Genomic DNA, 18,036 nt, shown 5'->3' with positions numbered 1-18,036 from the left:
ACAGGACACCAGGCAAAACCCAAGCTCTGAACTGATCCAAAGCAAACACGGTTCACAAGCAGCTGTCAAGTCTGCCAAATCTGTGAGGAAAATTAACACACACAAAAACCCCATCTATCTGCAAAAGCAAAAAGCAAAAGACACCTGATGAGCATGAGCCCCAATTCCCTCCATCTCTCATTGTCTGCGCTGACTCCTGGCGTAGGAAAATGGGCTATATGGAGCTTCATTTAAAGGTCACACAGTTTCCTTCCTTGATCTTTTACCACGAGCAATTTTAGAAGCCACTCAACATCTTAGAACAGCATATATAAACAATTTCTGCTTATCCTGCCACTGAAGTGCATTTAACCAATTCCCATCCGCCTGCAATGGTGGCTGAAAAACAGCTCCAAAATGCACAAGTTATGCCAGTCACCAAATGCCAACGTGAAGCAGTGCCACAGCAGCACACCAACCTACAGAGACAGACAAGAGGTTATTCCAGAGTTCACATTTTGCTAAGAGGGAGAAACAGGAGCAGGGACACTCCATTTTCTGAGGCTGGGTCTGCTCCATTCACAGTGAGTGTGTTAAGATCCAATGAGAGCAAAACCCAACCCAAGAGCACGGCTGCAGCAGCCCATAGCACCAAGCCATGCTGTGCTCTAGAGCAGGAAGATTTCAGCAGTAAATACTTTGAGGCCTAATAAACCACATATCAAGAACCAGGAAGAAAAAAAGAGCCTGACTCATTCCTTCCAAAGGTTTCTGCAGTTTCGTTTCACAGCAATGCAGCTCTCACCCCTCTCTGGCTTTACACTACAATGCAACCCCAAAATTAAAGGATACAAACAGTGTCAGAGTGCCAGTCCCACACAGCAGCATTTAGCACTATGGTATTCACGTCAGCAGCCCTGTGCTCCCCATGTCTGACAGCACGAAACAACCGAACGCACAGCATCAGTACCTGCATTCACAGCCCCAGGCTCTGAAAACACACAGATCCATTTCTCGAGTGCACTGGAACCTATTTCACTTCCATTGCTTCAGCACCACGAGGGAAACACAACCACTGATGTTCAGAGCTCATGCTATTTCCAGACACTGTCTGTGAGCTTTGGCTCATTTTGCCTGAGCTCCCCCAGAACTCATTTTATTTCAGAGCCCGTCCTATTGACAATTCCCCTTCTGCCCTCCAGGCAGCGCATAATTAACAGTGTTTTCCAGGGCTGTTCACAGGGCTCACCCTACCCCAAGCAAGCCATGCAGGGGGCTAGGAAGAAAATGAAGGGCTTGGACATTGGAACCACAAGAGCACACGTGCCTCTTGCTTTGAAATCCCTGAGCAGGTCTGCTCGTGCAGCATCACTGCTATGGACATCTCCCCCCAGAGGTGAGGCTCACAGTGTAACCGGATCATTTCTCCATCTCCACCCCAAACTGGGCACTGCTGCAGCCCTGCAGGAGCTCTCAGCTCTGCAGGGACAACAGCCAAGTTAATTCCAACACAATTACTGCAGTCACTTCTCAGATAACATTTGTTCAAATACACATATAAAAAACAATCATCGCCATTTAAGCAACGAATGTGTGCAGCTTACCTACAGAAGCATCATGCTTGTTCCTCTTATCAGCTCCATCTGAAGGCCACCTATGCTTGCAGATAGCACAGCTCCCTCCATGTTGCATCAAAGCGTGCTCCACATACCCTCCTCCCCAGCCCCACTGCACCCCACAAGCTGGGCATGCCTCCTGCTTCTGCAGCCATTTCCTGAGCCAAGAGCAGCGATGCAGTGGGAGGGAGCAGGTGAGAGAAGCTGCCGCCCCGTGCTGAGATTGAAAAACATAAGGTTGGGGGAAAGGAGCAGGTTCTGCAGACTGTCCCAGGCCCAGAATTGCAGCACAGCTGTGTGTGAGCAGCCCAGGGCAGTGGGAATCCCCTGCATCATGCTGCACCAAGCCCAGAGCAGCAACAACTCCCTGAGTGCACACTGCTGGGAGAAGTGTTTTCCTGGCCTGAACCAGCTGGGTTATTGCAGGCAGAATGCAGGCACAGACTCCAGAGTGGGAGTCAAAAGCACTGCAGAACAGGTGCAGGCACCAAAACCCACAGCTAACATCTCACGGACGAGTGCAAAACCTGATAATAAGCCTACTAAGAGGAAAAGGGAGAGGTCAAGGTTTGCTATGCAATACATACAGCTGAAGTTGCACTGGTTAACATCCAAAGTAAACAAAATTCCAGAGTTTAAAGCGAGCACCAACATTCCTCCATCTTCCCACTGGATGAACAGAAAAGCATGAAGAGCATGCCTGCTTTTTTTGGGGGGGTTGTTTTTTGGATGTATTATGGTGGTTGTTTTTTTTTATTCTTATTATTTCCATAGCATAAGTGAGCTGAACAATGTAGAAAAAGAACTTCAAAGAGTGTAGAACTTGGGGCTAACCCAAGGCTCCTGCTGAGGAGGGGTTACTGCAGCAAGGCATCTGCTTTGTGGTGGACACAGAGCAAAGTCCCCCTTCCTGCAGCACCACCAGGTGCTTCCCTTTGCTGCTGCAGGTTCTGCATCTCACAGGGAAAGCTGCTGCTGGTGTCACCAGCACCTGCAGACTGCACTGCATCCTTCTAATGCACACCGATAGAAACAAAGATGATCCCACAACAACTGCAGACGGCCCTTCCTGCCGTGTCCCCATACCACCTCCATCAGCCAGAACGATGGAGTTGCTGCTTTGCTCAGATCTGATCTGCACCCACACCAACCACTTCCGCAGCCGAAACCGCAGGGACTGCGCAGGGCAAACCACAGCCTATTGCTGTGTGTCAGCAAGCAGCAGCAGCAGCACACTGCCAGCCCCGAGACCTCGAAGCTGTCTAAGAACTCTTCTCCTCGTCACACCGTTGCCCATCAGTTCACATCACACAAATTCATTCCTCTTCTTCCTATCACGGTTCCCCCGACTTTTTTGACCAGGCTGGATGGCTGGACGCCCCGTGGCAGCAGGGGGAAACACCCTTTTCAATCTGAAACAACCCAAGAACAGCAACTTACTGCTGGCTGAAGTCATCATCTAATTTCGGACACCGCACAATAATGTTGCAGAGGGCGGAAAAAGCTGTCCTATCTGCAGGGACCAGAGCCACACCTCCTGCTCCAAAGGCCCCAGCAAAAGGGTCGGAGCTCCTATGACTGCTGCTACCCCAACCACAGCAGCTTCAGAAGGCCCTGAGCAGCCACAGCCCCTCCAGCATCACAGAGGTCCTCCCACCACCAACCTGTAGTCAGCACGGCTGTGCTTCTGGCTCTGGTTGGCAGTTCTCTCCTTCCATCAGCAGCTCCTGGCCCTGTGCTGTTGATGTGTGCCTCCAGAAGGCAGTGGCAGGCAGGAAACCTCTCTCATATCCGGCAGCTGCCACCAGCTCTCCCGTTTCTATCCCTCTCACTCATTTCCTATTGACTTTCTCATGTCTTGCATTGCAGCTTTTTCCTATTTCCTTTTCTCCTTGCTCATTATAGCTCCCCTCCTTCCATTCTCTAATCCTCCTCCCTTTCCCAGCAGCTTTGATCTCACTCCCTCCCCTACCAGGATGCCCCCAGAGCCCTCAGTGCCCCGTGCCATGCAGTGCTGTGAGCAGACTGCACATGCCAGCATGCTGCCCCAGCAGCCACCAACAGGGCAGAAAGCCTTCGAGCAGCCATCAGATATTCAGGCAGGCTTGCAGGTTGAAGCTTGCACGTTTATGGGAGTGGTGGACTCGATCCTCTGCCTCTCCTGGATCAGCCGAGTGCATTATTATGCACTGCAGTGCATAGAGAGATGGGTCTTCTCCTACAGACTGGGAAATGTTTGTTTCCAGCCCTCCTCCAGGATCCCAGCACCTCGCCCTGCACAGGTTGCTGCTCCTTGCAGCAATAACTGCCTGTTATACCACAAACACAGTCTACAAATAAACTCAAAACCAGCTTCTCATAAACAGGATTAGCTGTGCTGCTGCTCACGGTTTCCAGGAGGAACAGGACTTGGACAGCAAGTTGGGCTTCCATCAGTATTTCTGAAGACTTCTAGGGCAAACTTCAGGAGCACAGCAGCAGACAGACACCAACCCAAGCCCTGCCCTAAAAGCCACGTTTCCCCTGAAAGCTGCAAACAACCAAGAGCTCCCATACCTTGGGATTCTCTCTTAAGATCAACGTTAACACCGCAACTTGGTTAGAATCACCAAAATTGGCCCTTTGGGTAGGGTCTCACAGCTCTTCCTATCTTTAACACAGCTCTGATCATAAAAGGGTTGTTTTACTCAAGGCCTGAAATGAACCCAGGCCCAGGAGCATCTCCGGGCCAGGACAGGCTGTGCTGTAAGGGATGGACACGGCAAGCCTCCAGGAGGACACTGCAGCATCCAAGTAACAAATATGACAATGATTCAGATAGATTACAACCGAATTATTTCAAATGCAGGAACTCACACGCTGTGCCTGAGGGTCTTTTCCATCTCACGTGTTCAACCCCATTCATTAACTTTGCCAGTGCAAATTTAACCAAGTACCTTCACCGACTGACATCACCGAGCCGTGAGTTCCAGCGTTGTCAAAACAAAGCTCAAAATAGCTCTGCAGATCAGTTTTAAGCATTTACCAACCAATGTAAACAGCATCACTTCTTACTCCACAGCCTTGCGGATGGGCACGGGAGGGTTCCTGCCTGCTGCTCCGCAACAGACAGAATACTGAGAACGCTCCCAAAAAGGATGCAGGGAACTAACAATGCAATGTCCAGGAGACTATTTGTGAACGTCAATGTCTGCACATTGTTTTGTTTATGCTATTTATAATTATGCTTACATTTAAACATGAAATAAGGACACTGCTTTTTTCCTGCCCTTTTAACGTATTTGTTTTAATTAAAGAAGCAAACCTTGTTTCTTCCTGCCTTTCTCTAGAAGCGCTGTTCCTATTTTTTACTTCTCGGTATCCTGCCGTGTGTTTTACCCTTCATACATTCCTCATCAGACACCGCAGGTTTCTCATCCCTTTTCATTTCACTAATAACTTTGCTGCTCCCTCCCTCGGCCTCACTCAGCCCAGACACTCTCCATATCCCAGCTCCTGACCCTTCGTTTAATCAAGCTGAGACATGAACCAACGTCTCCATTCTTTAAACCTAGTAATTATCCAGAACAGGGCTGCAAAATAGGACACAATGCAGTATCAACTCTGTTTGCAAGAGAAAGAGCTGCCTTTCTCCAAGGAGATAAAACACCAGGAGTGGAGTGAGAGTGCTCAGACAGAGAGACGTTTGGGAACCTCAGCATCTCAGGTCACCCAGCCTAAAAGTTCAACTGGGACGCATCAGTCACTCTCTTGCTAACAATTTTCAGAGGGAAGACAGAGGTACTAAGTGAGAAACCTGAGGGCTAGAGATCTGAAAGCAAAAACCTTTCGAGCAGCACGGCCAGCACGCATCCCAGAGACCAGAAGGACCACCTAGAGGTTTGAGCAGACAGTGCAGACTCCAAACCAAAGCAAACATCACTTCAGGGCAGGCTGAAGGCTGAGAGCAGGAAGAGCAAATGGCCAAAAACCCCTGGTGGTGCTGCAGAGTTCTGTGGGACAGCAGTGCTGACCCTGCCCACCTGGCAGCATTCATGTCAAGTGCTCGAAACAAAGAATTCCCTCCCTGCCATGACCCGAAAAGATCTTGGATACAGCTATGAAGTATTTAAAACAACTGGTACAGGTGAGCAGTGCTCTGCACTGCCTTCAAGCAGGCTGCCTATACTCAGATCCTGCCCCACTGCCTTGCAATATGATAGGCAATAGTTTGGGATGCGAATAGGAGGATGGTGCTCAGCGCTGCCAGGACCAGCAGTGGGCTCTGGAGCAGTTCTGTTGCTGAGTGCATCCATTGGGCCCCAACTGCTGTGGATCTGAACAAGATTTCCAATAGTCTGACACCAAAGCAGCCTGCATCCAGTGCTGCTCCTGATTTACACAGCCCAAACACTTCCAAACGCTGTAGCAGAAGTTGTGTGCGCACGGGGAGAGTTATACAATGGGGCTACCATGAAATGCTGCTCCTGCCTCCACCCAAATCATCACGACGCCCACAGCTCTATTCAAAACTAGAAAATCAAGCTCACCTCAACTCCAGTCTCTAGTAAAAAGCCTCATAAATTATGCAGCACCAAGTGGGAGCGTCTGCTTCTCTCCCAGCCAATAGCAAACCTCAGGCAGCTTCAGTGGAAACAAAACAGAGTTTGTTAAGTTTTCTAAGTTACTGTGCAGTCATAACATTGAGCTGCCCAGGAACAACTCAGCAGCAGTGCAGCTCCCTTTCCAGTTCTTCCTCCTGTCCCAGCGACCAAATGGAGCCCTTCCCCCACCACGGAGTCACAGGAGTCCCAGTGCCACTGGGGTCTTACAAACAGCCACAGACAGGGAAAGTGCATCTCAGTAGATAAGAAACAATTAGGACCTATTTTAGTACCAAGTGAGGAGCAAGTCAGCAATTAAAAGCCTCCCAGGGGTAATTATGTGTAAATTCTACCTCTCCTGTTTTTCAACCAGAGCAAAAGAAACTACAGGGCTGTTAGAAATAAAACCCATTTGAAGGTAACTGCATGAGAAGGGCCGTCAGTGCCCCACAGGATGCTCCAAGAGCATCTTCCCTTCAGAGAGCTTCAGCAGCAGGGGCGAGTCCTGCAGCCCAGCAATTGCTTCACTCTGCAGCACGTCTGGAACGGTTACAGGAAGAAAAAAAGTACAGCTAACTACGAGACAAATATATATATATATAAAAATGGCACAGCAATGTTTCTTCAGTGTCATAACAGGATACAGCAGCAGCACGCTAATCATCCTTCAGCAGCCAAGCAGAGCCTGCAAATGACTGAGCTCCATCCCAGCTCAGCACGCCCTTGCAAAGCACACAGCCCTTATCTCGCCCCGCCATGTGTGTGACTGGCTGTGGCTGCAATGCCCCAAGGCAGCAGAGTGGGGCAGACCCACAGCCTTCCTCCAGCCCTGGCAACCCAATGCTGTACCCACTGCGGGGTCCTCAGAGTGCAGTCCAACCCCATCTGCAACCCCAGCACCAGAAATGCAGCCTAGGTCACGAGACAGGAGCATGGGGCTGAACTGACGTGGAAACCTGCAGGCTAAGAGCGTAGCAAATCCCTCCTATATCCAGAGTGGAAGAGCAGGTGCTCTGTAAACCCGTGACCCACCTGAGATACATGCTGTATGTCCCCTCAATGGCCCTGTTTTCCCTCATCAACTTAAAGAGCTCAAGTGCAGATGCCCACCCTAAAATTTACTGGCTTAAGAGAAATGCCACCCTCTGAACAAACACGGCGCAGCAAGGAGGATATTAAATTAAGAGGGTGTAAGTGTTTGTAAACATGAAGTGTCAGGGCAGCGAGGCTGCAGATGAACTGTGAGATACGGCCTGCTGGGCAGCAGGTTTATGAAAAGCAGCAGCTGAGAAAGTCAAAGAACATCCTGAGAAAAGGGGAAGTGAATGTCAGGGCTCGGAGCCCCGCATTGCTCACACCACCACCATCCTGGGCCACTTTCTGCTCATGCACTCATTTCTAACCTCTAGTACTACTTTACAAGATCACCTTTCTCCAGCAGCAGAGGAGCTGATCAGGAATGGCCTCTATCAGATGCTTCTCCATTGGCTTTGCTGAGCCTCGTGATGCTCTCAGAAGCCTCAGCATCTGTGGGCTCTGTGCTTAACACCTGGGATTCCACCCAGCGCCCAACCTCTCACTGTCCTCCAACCTTAAGATGCTGCAGGAAGAAGAGGTAAGAAAAATACACTGCTGGTAACAGAGCCCCACCTGGGGATACAGCACAGCCATGATCAACACGAGCTGGGTTTAATACCCAGAGAAAACAATTTCAGCAGTCTTAGATACTGAGATCCACTGGGAAAAAGAAGAAAACACCATGAGACAAAAAAGAGACCGTGTTAATGAGAATACCATTCTATCACACCACCTACAGAGCAGCACTAAGAAATGGCCATTCCTGCTTTCCTTCTGATTTACGTGTACTTCACAGCCATACATCACACAGCCCCTAAGACAACACAAAACACACTAAGGATGGGACAGACACAACCTGGATGATGGCAGTGCCAAAACCATATAACCCATACAATGTGGTGTGAGTGCCATCTCAAATCAAAGGGATGCACAAGGAAGCACTCGCTGTCTTAAGCAGCTATATAAATCTAAAAGCCAAGTATGTAAAACTCACGTGGAGAAAAAAAGCAGGCCTGCACTGCCTTGTTATGTTCACAACACCTTTGGAACAGATGCGAGCTGAGTTCTGTTGTTATGTTTTTAAGGCAGTCCCCAACCTGGCTGCACCAAGGAAGGTCACTGATAAATAAAGATAGAATTAAAGCCATCACATGACTTGTGTGGCTCTAACGACACCAGAAGCTCCAGCTTTATTTATATTGCACTTGCTTTACATTCCACACTTGAGAGCCAAACATAAAGAGGCAATACAGATGTTGGGCATAAGAGGAGAGAAGATTTCACCAACACAACAGTGACTGAAAAATGCCTCCATGCAGACCCTGCACAACGCTGTAAGTAACACAGAACAGGCAAGCAGAGGCACAGGCACCACATCCAGCTCTGGAAGCTGCATCAGGGAATGAATGGACAGCAGGGCTGAGCCCCCCCAGAGCTGGGGGCTTCCTGGGGCTGGAAGCTGCCCAGCACTGCATGCTGGGGCTGCAGAGGCAGCTCCTCACCTGGCATTAAAGGTCCTCTGAGCCAGAGCCCCCACGGAGCATCAAACACAAACATCCACTGCACATGACTGAACGCAAAAGGAAATGGAGACTTTTTTTTTCCCCCCCTCCCTTCTGGTCTGTGCTCAGTTTTCAATTTGGTCGTTTCAATTCAATAATGGAAAGTATTTTGTTGTTACCAACAAGTGAGTTCAGCTCCCCGTCCTCACGCACTGCTCAGCTGCTGTGGCTATGAGAATCCCAGCGCTCCTCTCGGTGCCCTGCAACCTGCCTTACACACCTGATAGCAACCTGCAACTCAGGAAAACACACTACCAATATTCATATACATACACTGCAACAGAGATAAAAGCCTCAGTGGTTGTTTTTTTTTTTTTTTTTTTCCAGCTGATCTCCTAGGACAAAACCCATCAGAAGAGATACATGTGAAGCTTGGATGTGGCTCCCAGCTCACCACAGCTCCCCATCCCTCCAGTGCTGGGGGGGGGGGCATGCAGTGCCCAGGAGGTGCTCAGGAAATCAGGCCTTCATCTCACATCTGCTCACGCCAACCACAAAAAGAAACACAGTGAAAGGGAAACTCTGCTTGCAAGTACAGAAAAATACAAGTTGTTGCAGCTCCCTGATGTAAACACTCCCAGCATTCTGTCTCAAAAGCGCAACAGGGGTTCCCCACTGCATTTAAGTTGCTTTCCTCAAAACAGAAAATGCATTTTTCCGTCTGCCCCGTAGAGAACCATGGAATGCAGGAGGGGACCCAGGGCTGAGCAGTGCAGCCTCACCTGGGCTGACCCTGGCTGCAGCAGGGATGGCTGCACATCCACAGGCAGCACCCAGCGCTGCGATGCTATGAGATGCTGAGCGAGGAGCTGGAATCACAGAATCACCAGGTTAGAAAAGACCTTCAAGATCATCCAGTCCAACCTACCACCAATAGTCCTCCCTAAACCCTGTCCCTCAACACAACATCCAAACGTTCCTTGAACAGCTCCAGGGTCGGTGGCTCCACCACCTCCCTGGGCAGCCCATTGCAGCTCCTGACCACTCTTTTGGTGGTCTTTTCCCAAACATCCAGCTAAATCTCCCCTGGCGCAGCTTGAAGCCATTCCCTCCAGTTCTATCACGAGAGAAGAGGCCGACCCCCAGCTCACTATTTCAGGCAGTTATAGAGAGCAACAAGGCCTCCCCTGAGCCTCCTGTTCTCCAGCAGGACACAAAGCACGTCCCAAACGCAAACCCGCATCCAACCCCGCTTTCCTGAGCCCATCTGTCACCCGTTTCAGAGCCCGAACCGGGAGAAATCCCTGGCTACTGACCTGTCCGTGGTTGCGGGCTGTGTGCCACTCATTGGAGCCTCTGCCCAGAGCTCGTGCTATCCAATTTACATGGTACGATCACGGCGGGGCTGTCAGTGCGGTTCGGCTCCCCGCCGCAACCCCGCTGCGGGGAGGGAGGCACGCACCGAGAGAAGCGGTTCAGAAAGAACAAATTAAAAAAAAAAAAAAAGGAAAAAAAGAAAAAAAGAAAAAAAGAAAAAGAATCCCAAACTCTTCGCGCACTCAGTATCCAACCCGCGGAAGTAAGCGGAGGAAAAAAAAAAAAAAAACTTCGGTAAAAAGCCAAGAGCCGCGATGCCCCCCGCCAGGCGCAGCCCGCGGTGCGCGGCGCCCTGCAGGCCGCTCAGCTCAGCTCAGCTCCCGCCGCCCATCGCCCGCCGCCGCCGCCCGCCCCGACCCCCCGCCCGCCGGCGGCCCGAGCGGGGCGGGCAGGGCGGGGGGGTTTGGGCCGCTGCCTGCCGCCGCCTTTAGGCCCTCGGGGCCATGCCCGGCCCGTGCCGCAGCGGGGCGCCGAGCTCCGACGTCCCCGCACGGGATGCCTCCGTTCTCCTTTCGGCCGGCGCGCTGCGGGCAAAGTCCTGCGGCTGCTGCGAGACGGAGAGCGAGCCGCGCCCCTCCTTCCGGCTGGGAGCGGCGCGTCCCGGCGGAGCTGCGCCGAGCGGGGCCGAACGCAACGCCGGCTCCTCCCCTCCCGGCGCCGATATCCGCTGTATCCCTCCGCCCGCTCCTGCGCAGAAGCCTCGGCGCAGACGGGGCGACGTCTCAGCTCACGCGAAGCGCTGGGGGTTGGAAGCGGACCGCTCGGCTTCTGGCCAGACGAAGCCGTCGGGCCGGGCTGTGCGCCGTGCTTCCACCGTGCGGCTCGGGGTGAAGTTCCGCTTGTGGGTGCTGAGGGTGCCGGGATGCTCGGATCGGCTCCTTTTCCTCGTTGGAGAGTAGCGAGCGGTCCGGAAGGCGGAGAGCCCTTTGATGGGTTTGTTGTTTTGGAGAAGTTCGAAGCAAAGAGGGGAAGCGTGGGATGAAATCATTTTCTAAATGGCACTCGATGGAGACACGCAGAGCATCTGCGCTTCCTTTCCTAGCTTCCTTTTGGGGAAGAAAGAGGAGAAAGAGAGGAGTGCCGACGTGCATCCAGCAGTGCTGCGGTCCGTACCTACGGCACCTCCTTCAATGCAACAAATCCCTCCTTGTTTTATCCTGCAGAGCATCCGGACAGGGCAGGGCAGGGCAGGCCCATCTCACTGCAGGTGTTGGCAAAATTAGGCCTCAGCGCTTCTTTATTGCTTTAATTCTGTTTTATCATGCGTGGCAAAGCGGTGACGATAGCAGTTAATTGGAGGATATCCTAAAAAGGGTGATGGGAACAAGCTCAGCAGCTGCAAACGGACATAAAACTCAGCAGAGTGATGCTGATGATCATTGGCCAAAGGATCCGTTCTGTGTCGTATAGAAGCACTGCATAAAACCACAGCCATGCCGAGAGGTGTAAAGCCCTCCCATCACCTCGTCCAGATAAATTCCTGCTCATTATGGGCTGCGCTCGCGTTTCCACGTTTAAAGCAACAATAAAACAATTCCAAAGTAGACTCTGATACTGTAATCGCTTTTCCTTTCTGCAAGCACTGTGCTGTGGTTTTGTGCTTTGTTGGGAGCTGATGGTGTTCTTGTATTAACACAGATGTCTGTTTATGACATTTTGCTGCCTGGGCGGTTTTACAATGAGGAAAAAAAAAAATAAAAAAATCAATAAGCAATTATGCTGTGCAGTAGCAATTAGAATGGATTTCGGTTGGTGGCTGCAAAGCCCTCCCTGAGCCCACAGTTAGAGCTGGTGCTGCCATCTGAACCTGGACACCCAGCACAGCTGTGTGCTGCATCCCAGCACTCCCTTAGAGCCCAGAGCAGAACAGCTCAGCTCAGGAGGGCTGTTGGTGCGAGGAAAGCTGAGTCCTATCAACTACCAATTCTTAACAAGCCTTAAAGGATGGGAAGAAAAGGACGAATCCTTGGGGGTCCCTCATATGGGGCTGTGAGGGGCTGTCAGCAGCGCTGTGCAGGCTCCGTGTCCCTGCCCGGCTCCGGGCTCAGCCGGGGCCCTGATGCCACCTGCTGGGGGAACCTTGTAGGGCCGCTCCGTGCTCCCACCGGAGCCCCATGAGCATCGATCGGGGTTGGCACCTCTATGGGCTCAGCACGATCACAGGCAGGAGGCTGTTAGAGCCCTGATAGCTTCACGTTTGGGGCACGAAGAGCAGCGAGTGGCGTCGTTCTAACCTGAGGACGACTCCGCACGCGTTTCAGATGGGATAACCAAACCATCAGAGCAACGTGGGGATAAACAACTCACCTGTGAGTGCAGTGGATCCCCTGCAGACCTCAACGAAGGACAGACAGCTTTGTGAACCGGAGTGCCCTGACTCAGAGCTGCAGGTCTCGTAGCTGAGCTTTGCTGACCCCCAGCATAAAAACTGAATTGACAAAGTCTTCTGACTTTCATTATTCTCTCAGATTCCACATTGCTGTGTGGGAACCTTTCAGCATCTCATGCCTTAACACAGGCACATGGTTTGCTTCCTACAGAGACAAGCAGCCTGTTTTGCATCCCGTCCCCTGGAACTGCATGCAGGGCCACTCTCTCTGCTTTGAGTGACTGGGACACATGCAATACTTTGCTGACTTTGTTGAGGCACAGATAGGCTAATCTACCAGGGCTTCCACTGTGACAGCGTATTACTGTGCCTAAACCTGGATAAGCCACGCCACAGTGAGTGTTTTTATAGCACTAAGCTTTCTTTCCACATCAGCATAATTAAAGCAGCAGCACGCATAAGGGCAAAGCTGCTGTGAGCACTGCCATGGAGTTTTCTTGCTGCTGCTTGAATCAACGTCCTCCAATTGGAAAAGGGATTTGTTACTGGGATAAAACCTGAGGAGATGAAGAATGGTGTTATTTCCCATCAGTTACACTGAACAGAACTTCATCTTCTGACATCAAACACGATTTCCACGATGCCAACCCATGCAGCATGGCAGAAGGGCTGCACCCAAAGACATCAAGCAGTAATTAAATAATCTTTATTTTATAAAACATCATACAAAGCATCTACACCATTCACTGGTGGAACATTAGTTGCTATTACACAGTAATTGAAGCACAGGTTGTTATTTCACGCTAGTTCTGCAGCTCCCTTTGCAGACTGGCCTGAGGACAGATCCCACGGTGTGCTCCACAGCTTTGTACTTCTTCCTTGGGTCTGGGATTCCATGCTGGAGCCCAGCAGGCAGACAACAAGCCATGCTTTGTAACATCACACCCTAACCAGCATGTTTTAGAGATGTATTCTGGACACTCTCACCACGTATCCCAGGAAATACTCTTGTCAAAACTGACAGCTACAGTCCTGGGGAAAAACATCAATGCTCATTCTAAGTGAGCTGCATCTTCCCAGCACCTGCACTCCTCCACTATCTTTAAGTGCCACAGCAGCCTCTGGGTTCAGATGCACTGACCTGAATCTGGAACGACCAATAGCACAGCAAAGAGGAGCTGCCATTCTGCAGACACAGCAGTGCCCACGTGAGAGGTCCACCCAAAAACCACTTACTGCAAATCCTGATGGGGCTCCTCCTATGGAGAACGCTGCTCACCCAGAGAGCTAAAGGCAGGATTTGGAATGCATGGGTGGAGCTTTAACAGTCGGGGTGAAGAGGAGGGAAAAAGTCCCCAAAGTGCTTCACATCAGGGGTGGCAACTTTTGGGTTCAGAGCACCGAGTCCTGCAAGGTGCTCACACTGAGCAGAGCTGCTGATACTACTGGAAAATCAGTTATCCATATGTTAGCAAATAAGTTACAGAACGGAATTAGAAAGGGTAGCTCAACCAGCATCATCACTTCTCCCACAGGAAACATGGGGATAATGAACAAAGTGGAGATAACCATCGTTTTGTGTTTCCATAGCACCTCTCGAGTAAAGGTCTGAAAGTGCATAACAGATGGACCAGCTCCATCACCCCCCGTTCACAGATGGGGAAATGAGGCACTGGGTTAGGAAGTCCAGTGATTTGCCCAAGGTCACCCAACAGGCTGGAGGATGAGCCAGGAATCCCAGCTCCCATAAAACACTCCAACATGCTTCTTCCTAGCAGGACAAAGAGTCATCTAGCTGCCTAGACTGTACAGAACACGAACACCAATATCTAGTGCTGTTTTCCCATCTCTTCTGAGATCACACCAGCACCGAAGGAGGAAGCTGCTAGCACTGCTGGACCAGTTGTGTTTAGGAGGTTAAAAGTAGCCCTTCTTTCACTCGTATAATTTAGGGTGTGCTTACATACATGCTGAGCCAGCCTCTGCCAGGCCAAGTGCTGCAGATCCCACGAACCCATGGCATAGCTCCATGGATTTCAGTGGAGTTATGCCAGGAATAAGTTTGGCTCCAGAACTGCTAACGTGTGCTGGCTCCTCTCCTGACAGCGGCATCTCAGGCACGATCCCCTCCTTGCCAGCCCGTGAGCTCGAGGAAGTCCTTACTCAGCATCAGTGGCTTTTCAGATGTCCGTTCGTTCTCAAGCTCAGCTCCTCGCCCCTCTGGCTTCTCCACGCGTGGTACTTCTTCATGCTCTTCCTCCGGGCGAAGCGGCAGATGCTGACCATGAAGACCCAGGAGACGGCGTACATGATGACACCTCCCAGCTTGATGTACCAGCGGGGCTTCGGCGAGGTCAGCTCGCAGTACATCAGCCAGGCCCCCACCCCGATCCGCACCCCAGTGAACAGCACCACAAAGAAGAAATCCACCACGTCCCCGGTGAGGCTGTGGTAGCAGCCCATCTCCTTGAGGAACCAGCGAGCTTGCAGCAGTGGGTTGGTGATCTCGCTGCCAAAGATGACGGCGTTGACCTCGGCGGCCGACTCACCGAGCGCCAGCGATGCGGCGATGCCCACAATGCTCACCAGGTGATGGGCCAGCATCAGGGCACCCTCCGTCTGGAAGTACACACACCAGCAGAGGTCGAAGAGGAAGTAACCCAGGCTCAGGCAAAGCCCGTGAACCTGCAGGGTGGTGTTTGGGGATCCTGCAACAAAGACACCGGGCAGAGTGTTAGGGCACAGAGGTGATGAGAGGTGGGATCTGCAGCAGGAGGGGGATTCGCCCTCAGCACGGCTGGTCACAGCTCTGCTGGAGACACCAGACAACCCACAGTCCTACAGTTGTTAGTGACAGCTGCACGCATGCAACAGCCACACAGTGTGACATGCGCTCTGCAGCTGGGGAGGGCATGAAAGCAGCAAAACACAGCACCTCTCTCCCCATCTCCCTAGCACTTTCAGTAATAAGTATAACAGACATCACTGCAAACATTTTTCAAATGCGTCCATGCTGTATCCCAGTGGGTGACAGGAAAATCCCAACGCATGCCATCACTCACTTGGGGGGACTCAGCACAATTCTTGCCACTCACCTGGGTGACTCAGAGGCCAGGGGCCGTCGATAAAGCCAATGTAAGCAGAGAGACACGTAGCGAGGATGCCGTGGGTCAGCGTGACCAGCCTGCAGCTCCATTCATAGCTCCGGTGCTTGTAGCGATGGCAGAACCATGTGTAGAGGGAAAGCCAGGCCAGCAGGCTGCAGGCTGCCCGCAGGGGCAGGGCGAGCAGCATCCTGCCACAGGGATGGAAGGACAAAAGGCATCAGGAGCTCGAAAATTTGATCACGTCAGCACAATCTCACAATGCTGGACCTGCTGGGATAAGCTGGTGCTCATCTGCACTGCATGAGGGACAGGAAGAGGAGCTCCACGTTTAGATCCATGCTACTCCTGCCCTATCATGCCCACTTAGCCTGCCCTTCAATGGTCTGCCTTTGTTGCCCCACCAGACATGCTCAGTTGTGCTGATGCTACCTGGGTTCCTCCTCTCCTGAAACAAAATCCAAGAAACCCTCCACACCACATGGTCTCCTGCCACATCCAATGCTAACCAGTCTCCCCACCCCACAGCCCCCTCTGCAGGGATGCACAGGAGTGGTGAAAAGAGGAGGAGTGAGCTCTCCCACCTGTGGGTGGCACCAAGACCTTCAAACCTGTGAGATGCCAAAGGATTAACAGCGATGCCCACACACCTGGAATATTTGGGATGCATCGTTATGGCTGAGCGTTCAGAAGGAGCTGAGTCACGGGACCTTTTCCAGCCGTGTCACAGCTGTGTCACCGGTCCAGTTTGCGGTGGGGAACACCGGGAGGACCGCACGTGGTGCGGGGTCGGGGCTGACTCACAGCCGTCCTGCCCGGCCTGTTTTAAGCACCGCCAGCACGGCTTGGGCGGGATAAACAAAGCCATTATGTTATAATGGGAGCACGGGGAGATGAAACACGGACACGACGAACCGCTCCGACCGGTGACAGCAGCAAAGCTCGAGGCACCCGGGTCAGAATGGGTGAGGCAGGAGGAATCCTGAGCGACGGAAGGGAGCGGATCACCGGGAGAGGAGAAGCGACCTTTACGCATCTCCGTACACCCAAAAGATGGGGGTTTCTTTCAATCACGCCTCAAAACTAAACGTTTGCCCTTAGGATACACAGTACGTATTGCATCTGTGAATTACACCTCTGTAAAGGGCAACATCCTTTAAAAAGCGCAGCAATGCCATTATTATTATTATCCTCACTATTTCTTTAAAAAGAGGGTTGATGCTATCAGCAGCGCCGCGGGGGGGAGGAAAGAAAAAGGCAGACGAGAGCCATTAAACGCGTCTCGATAGCCGGAGGAACCCAACGCACAGATGCACAGATACAAACCGAGCAACCGGACCGAGCCCTTCCCGGAGCCCCGCACCCACCTGCAGCCCCGCAGCTGCCGGACCCACCGCTCCGAGCCCCGCCGCCGCGGCGATGGGGCCGTCGGGAAGAGGAAGCGGCGGCGGCGGGCGGGGGGCACCTGGCGGCGGGGAGGAGGGACGGCAGTCGCTGCGGGGGAGGGGGGGGGACGGGGACCGCTGACCCCACAGGCTGATAGAGGGCCGGCATCCTTGATGACGCGACCTGCGCGCCCGTCGCTCTGACGGATCGCATCTTTCCTCCGCCTTTGCTGGGCCGGCTGCAGTAATAATCACAGAATGGCCAGGGTTGGAAGGGACCTTAAGGATCATGAATCTCCAACCCCCCTGCCGCGTGTAGGGGATATAAATAATAAATGGGATGGAGCTGTGCTAGCGTTCAGCTCAGAGTAAAGAGCAACCTGTTCGCCGAGGTGGGAACAGCAGCGATGGTTACAGCACTAAGAAGCCTCAAGATTCTAAACTCAAAGCCTTCAGAGGATCATTTATTGCTAGAGGTCACTTCCAGAGGAGCTGGGTGGGTTTTTTTTTTTTTTTCCTCTGGCTCATATGACACAAACAAGTGGTAGGCAGTGAGCTGTGAGGTGGCACGTTAAATCTCACCCAATGGATGGCAGCAGCAGTGAGGTGCTGCTCACGCACTCATTTCCTTCTTTGTGCACAGTCAGCCATCCCCATGGGCTCGCTTTGCCTGCACACAAACAGCACTCAGCAAAACAACCCGGGACAGAAACCTCTGCTGATGGTCATTTGCACAGCAGTGGTCACTTTCTGTGACAATAAATTCCCCCACAGGTGTTTAACAGAAAAATCAGGTTCCAGCATTAAGAAAATCACATCCATTCCAAGGTCAGCAAGTAAGAAATGCAACGGGACGGTGGGGATGGAGCCAGATGCTCTTCCAGCACCACAGCAGAAGTTTAACACTAAAACCATGCCTGAGCTGAGACACAGCCACAACCACCTGAGGACACATTGCTTCCCACCCCACAGAGCCACTGCAGCCAGCTGTTCTGCATGGAAGAACTGGAGTACAGCAGGGTTCCAGCTGCCAGACCAGGCTGCCCCATCCAGCCCAGCCTCATTTGCTCCAGCTGCCTCCTTC

At 52.0% G+C, this 18,036-nt stretch overlaps 2 protein-coding genes across 4 annotated transcripts in view; both read right to left on the bottom strand.

The window, feature by feature from the left end:
- ARHGEF12 (Rho guanine nucleotide exchange factor 12) overlaps positions 1–10,483 on the bottom strand; it is a 66,785-nt gene extending 56,302 nt beyond the window's left edge. For both annotated transcript variants that reach the window (XM_031599814.2, XM_031599816.2), the window contains exon 1: positions 10,074–10,483. In XM_031599814.2, coding sequence (XP_031455674.1) covers positions 10,074–10,105 — 32 coding nt within the window. In that variant the 5' untranslated portion in view covers positions 10,106–10,483. The remainder of the gene's footprint in view (positions 1–10,073) is intronic.
- A 2,670-nt stretch (positions 10,484–13,153) lies between these two features.
- LOC116233113 (TLC domain-containing protein 5-like) lies at positions 13,154–17,926 on the bottom strand. 2 transcript variants are annotated; one of them, XM_031599820.2, is made up of 3 exons: positions 16,935–17,926; positions 15,559–15,758; positions 13,154–15,171 (listed from the first exon to the last, which is right to left on the bottom strand). In XM_031599820.2, the coding sequence occupies exons 2-3, from the start codon at positions 15,755–15,757 to the stop codon at positions 14,633–14,635; spliced, it is 738 nt and encodes a 245-aa protein (XP_031455680.2). In that variant the 5' UTR covers position 15,758; positions 16,935–17,926; the 3' UTR covers positions 13,154–14,632. The 2 variants fall into 2 exon arrangements, with proteins under 2 accessions (XP_031455680.2, XP_089979661.1); XM_090123535.1 differs by lacking the exon at positions 16,935–17,926 and adding an exon at positions 16,218–16,927.
- Between the last annotated feature and the right edge of the window lie 110 nt (positions 17,927–18,036).

This window comes from Phasianus colchicus, chromosome 23 (assembly GCF_987193195.1).
Source record: "Phasianus colchicus chromosome 23, bPhaCol1.hap1.1, whole genome shotgun sequence".
Taxonomy (NCBI): domain Eukaryota; kingdom Metazoa; phylum Chordata; class Aves; order Galliformes; family Phasianidae; genus Phasianus; species Phasianus colchicus.
Note: the sequence above shows the minus strand (reverse complement) of the source record. Positions and strands in the feature narration are given on the sequence as shown.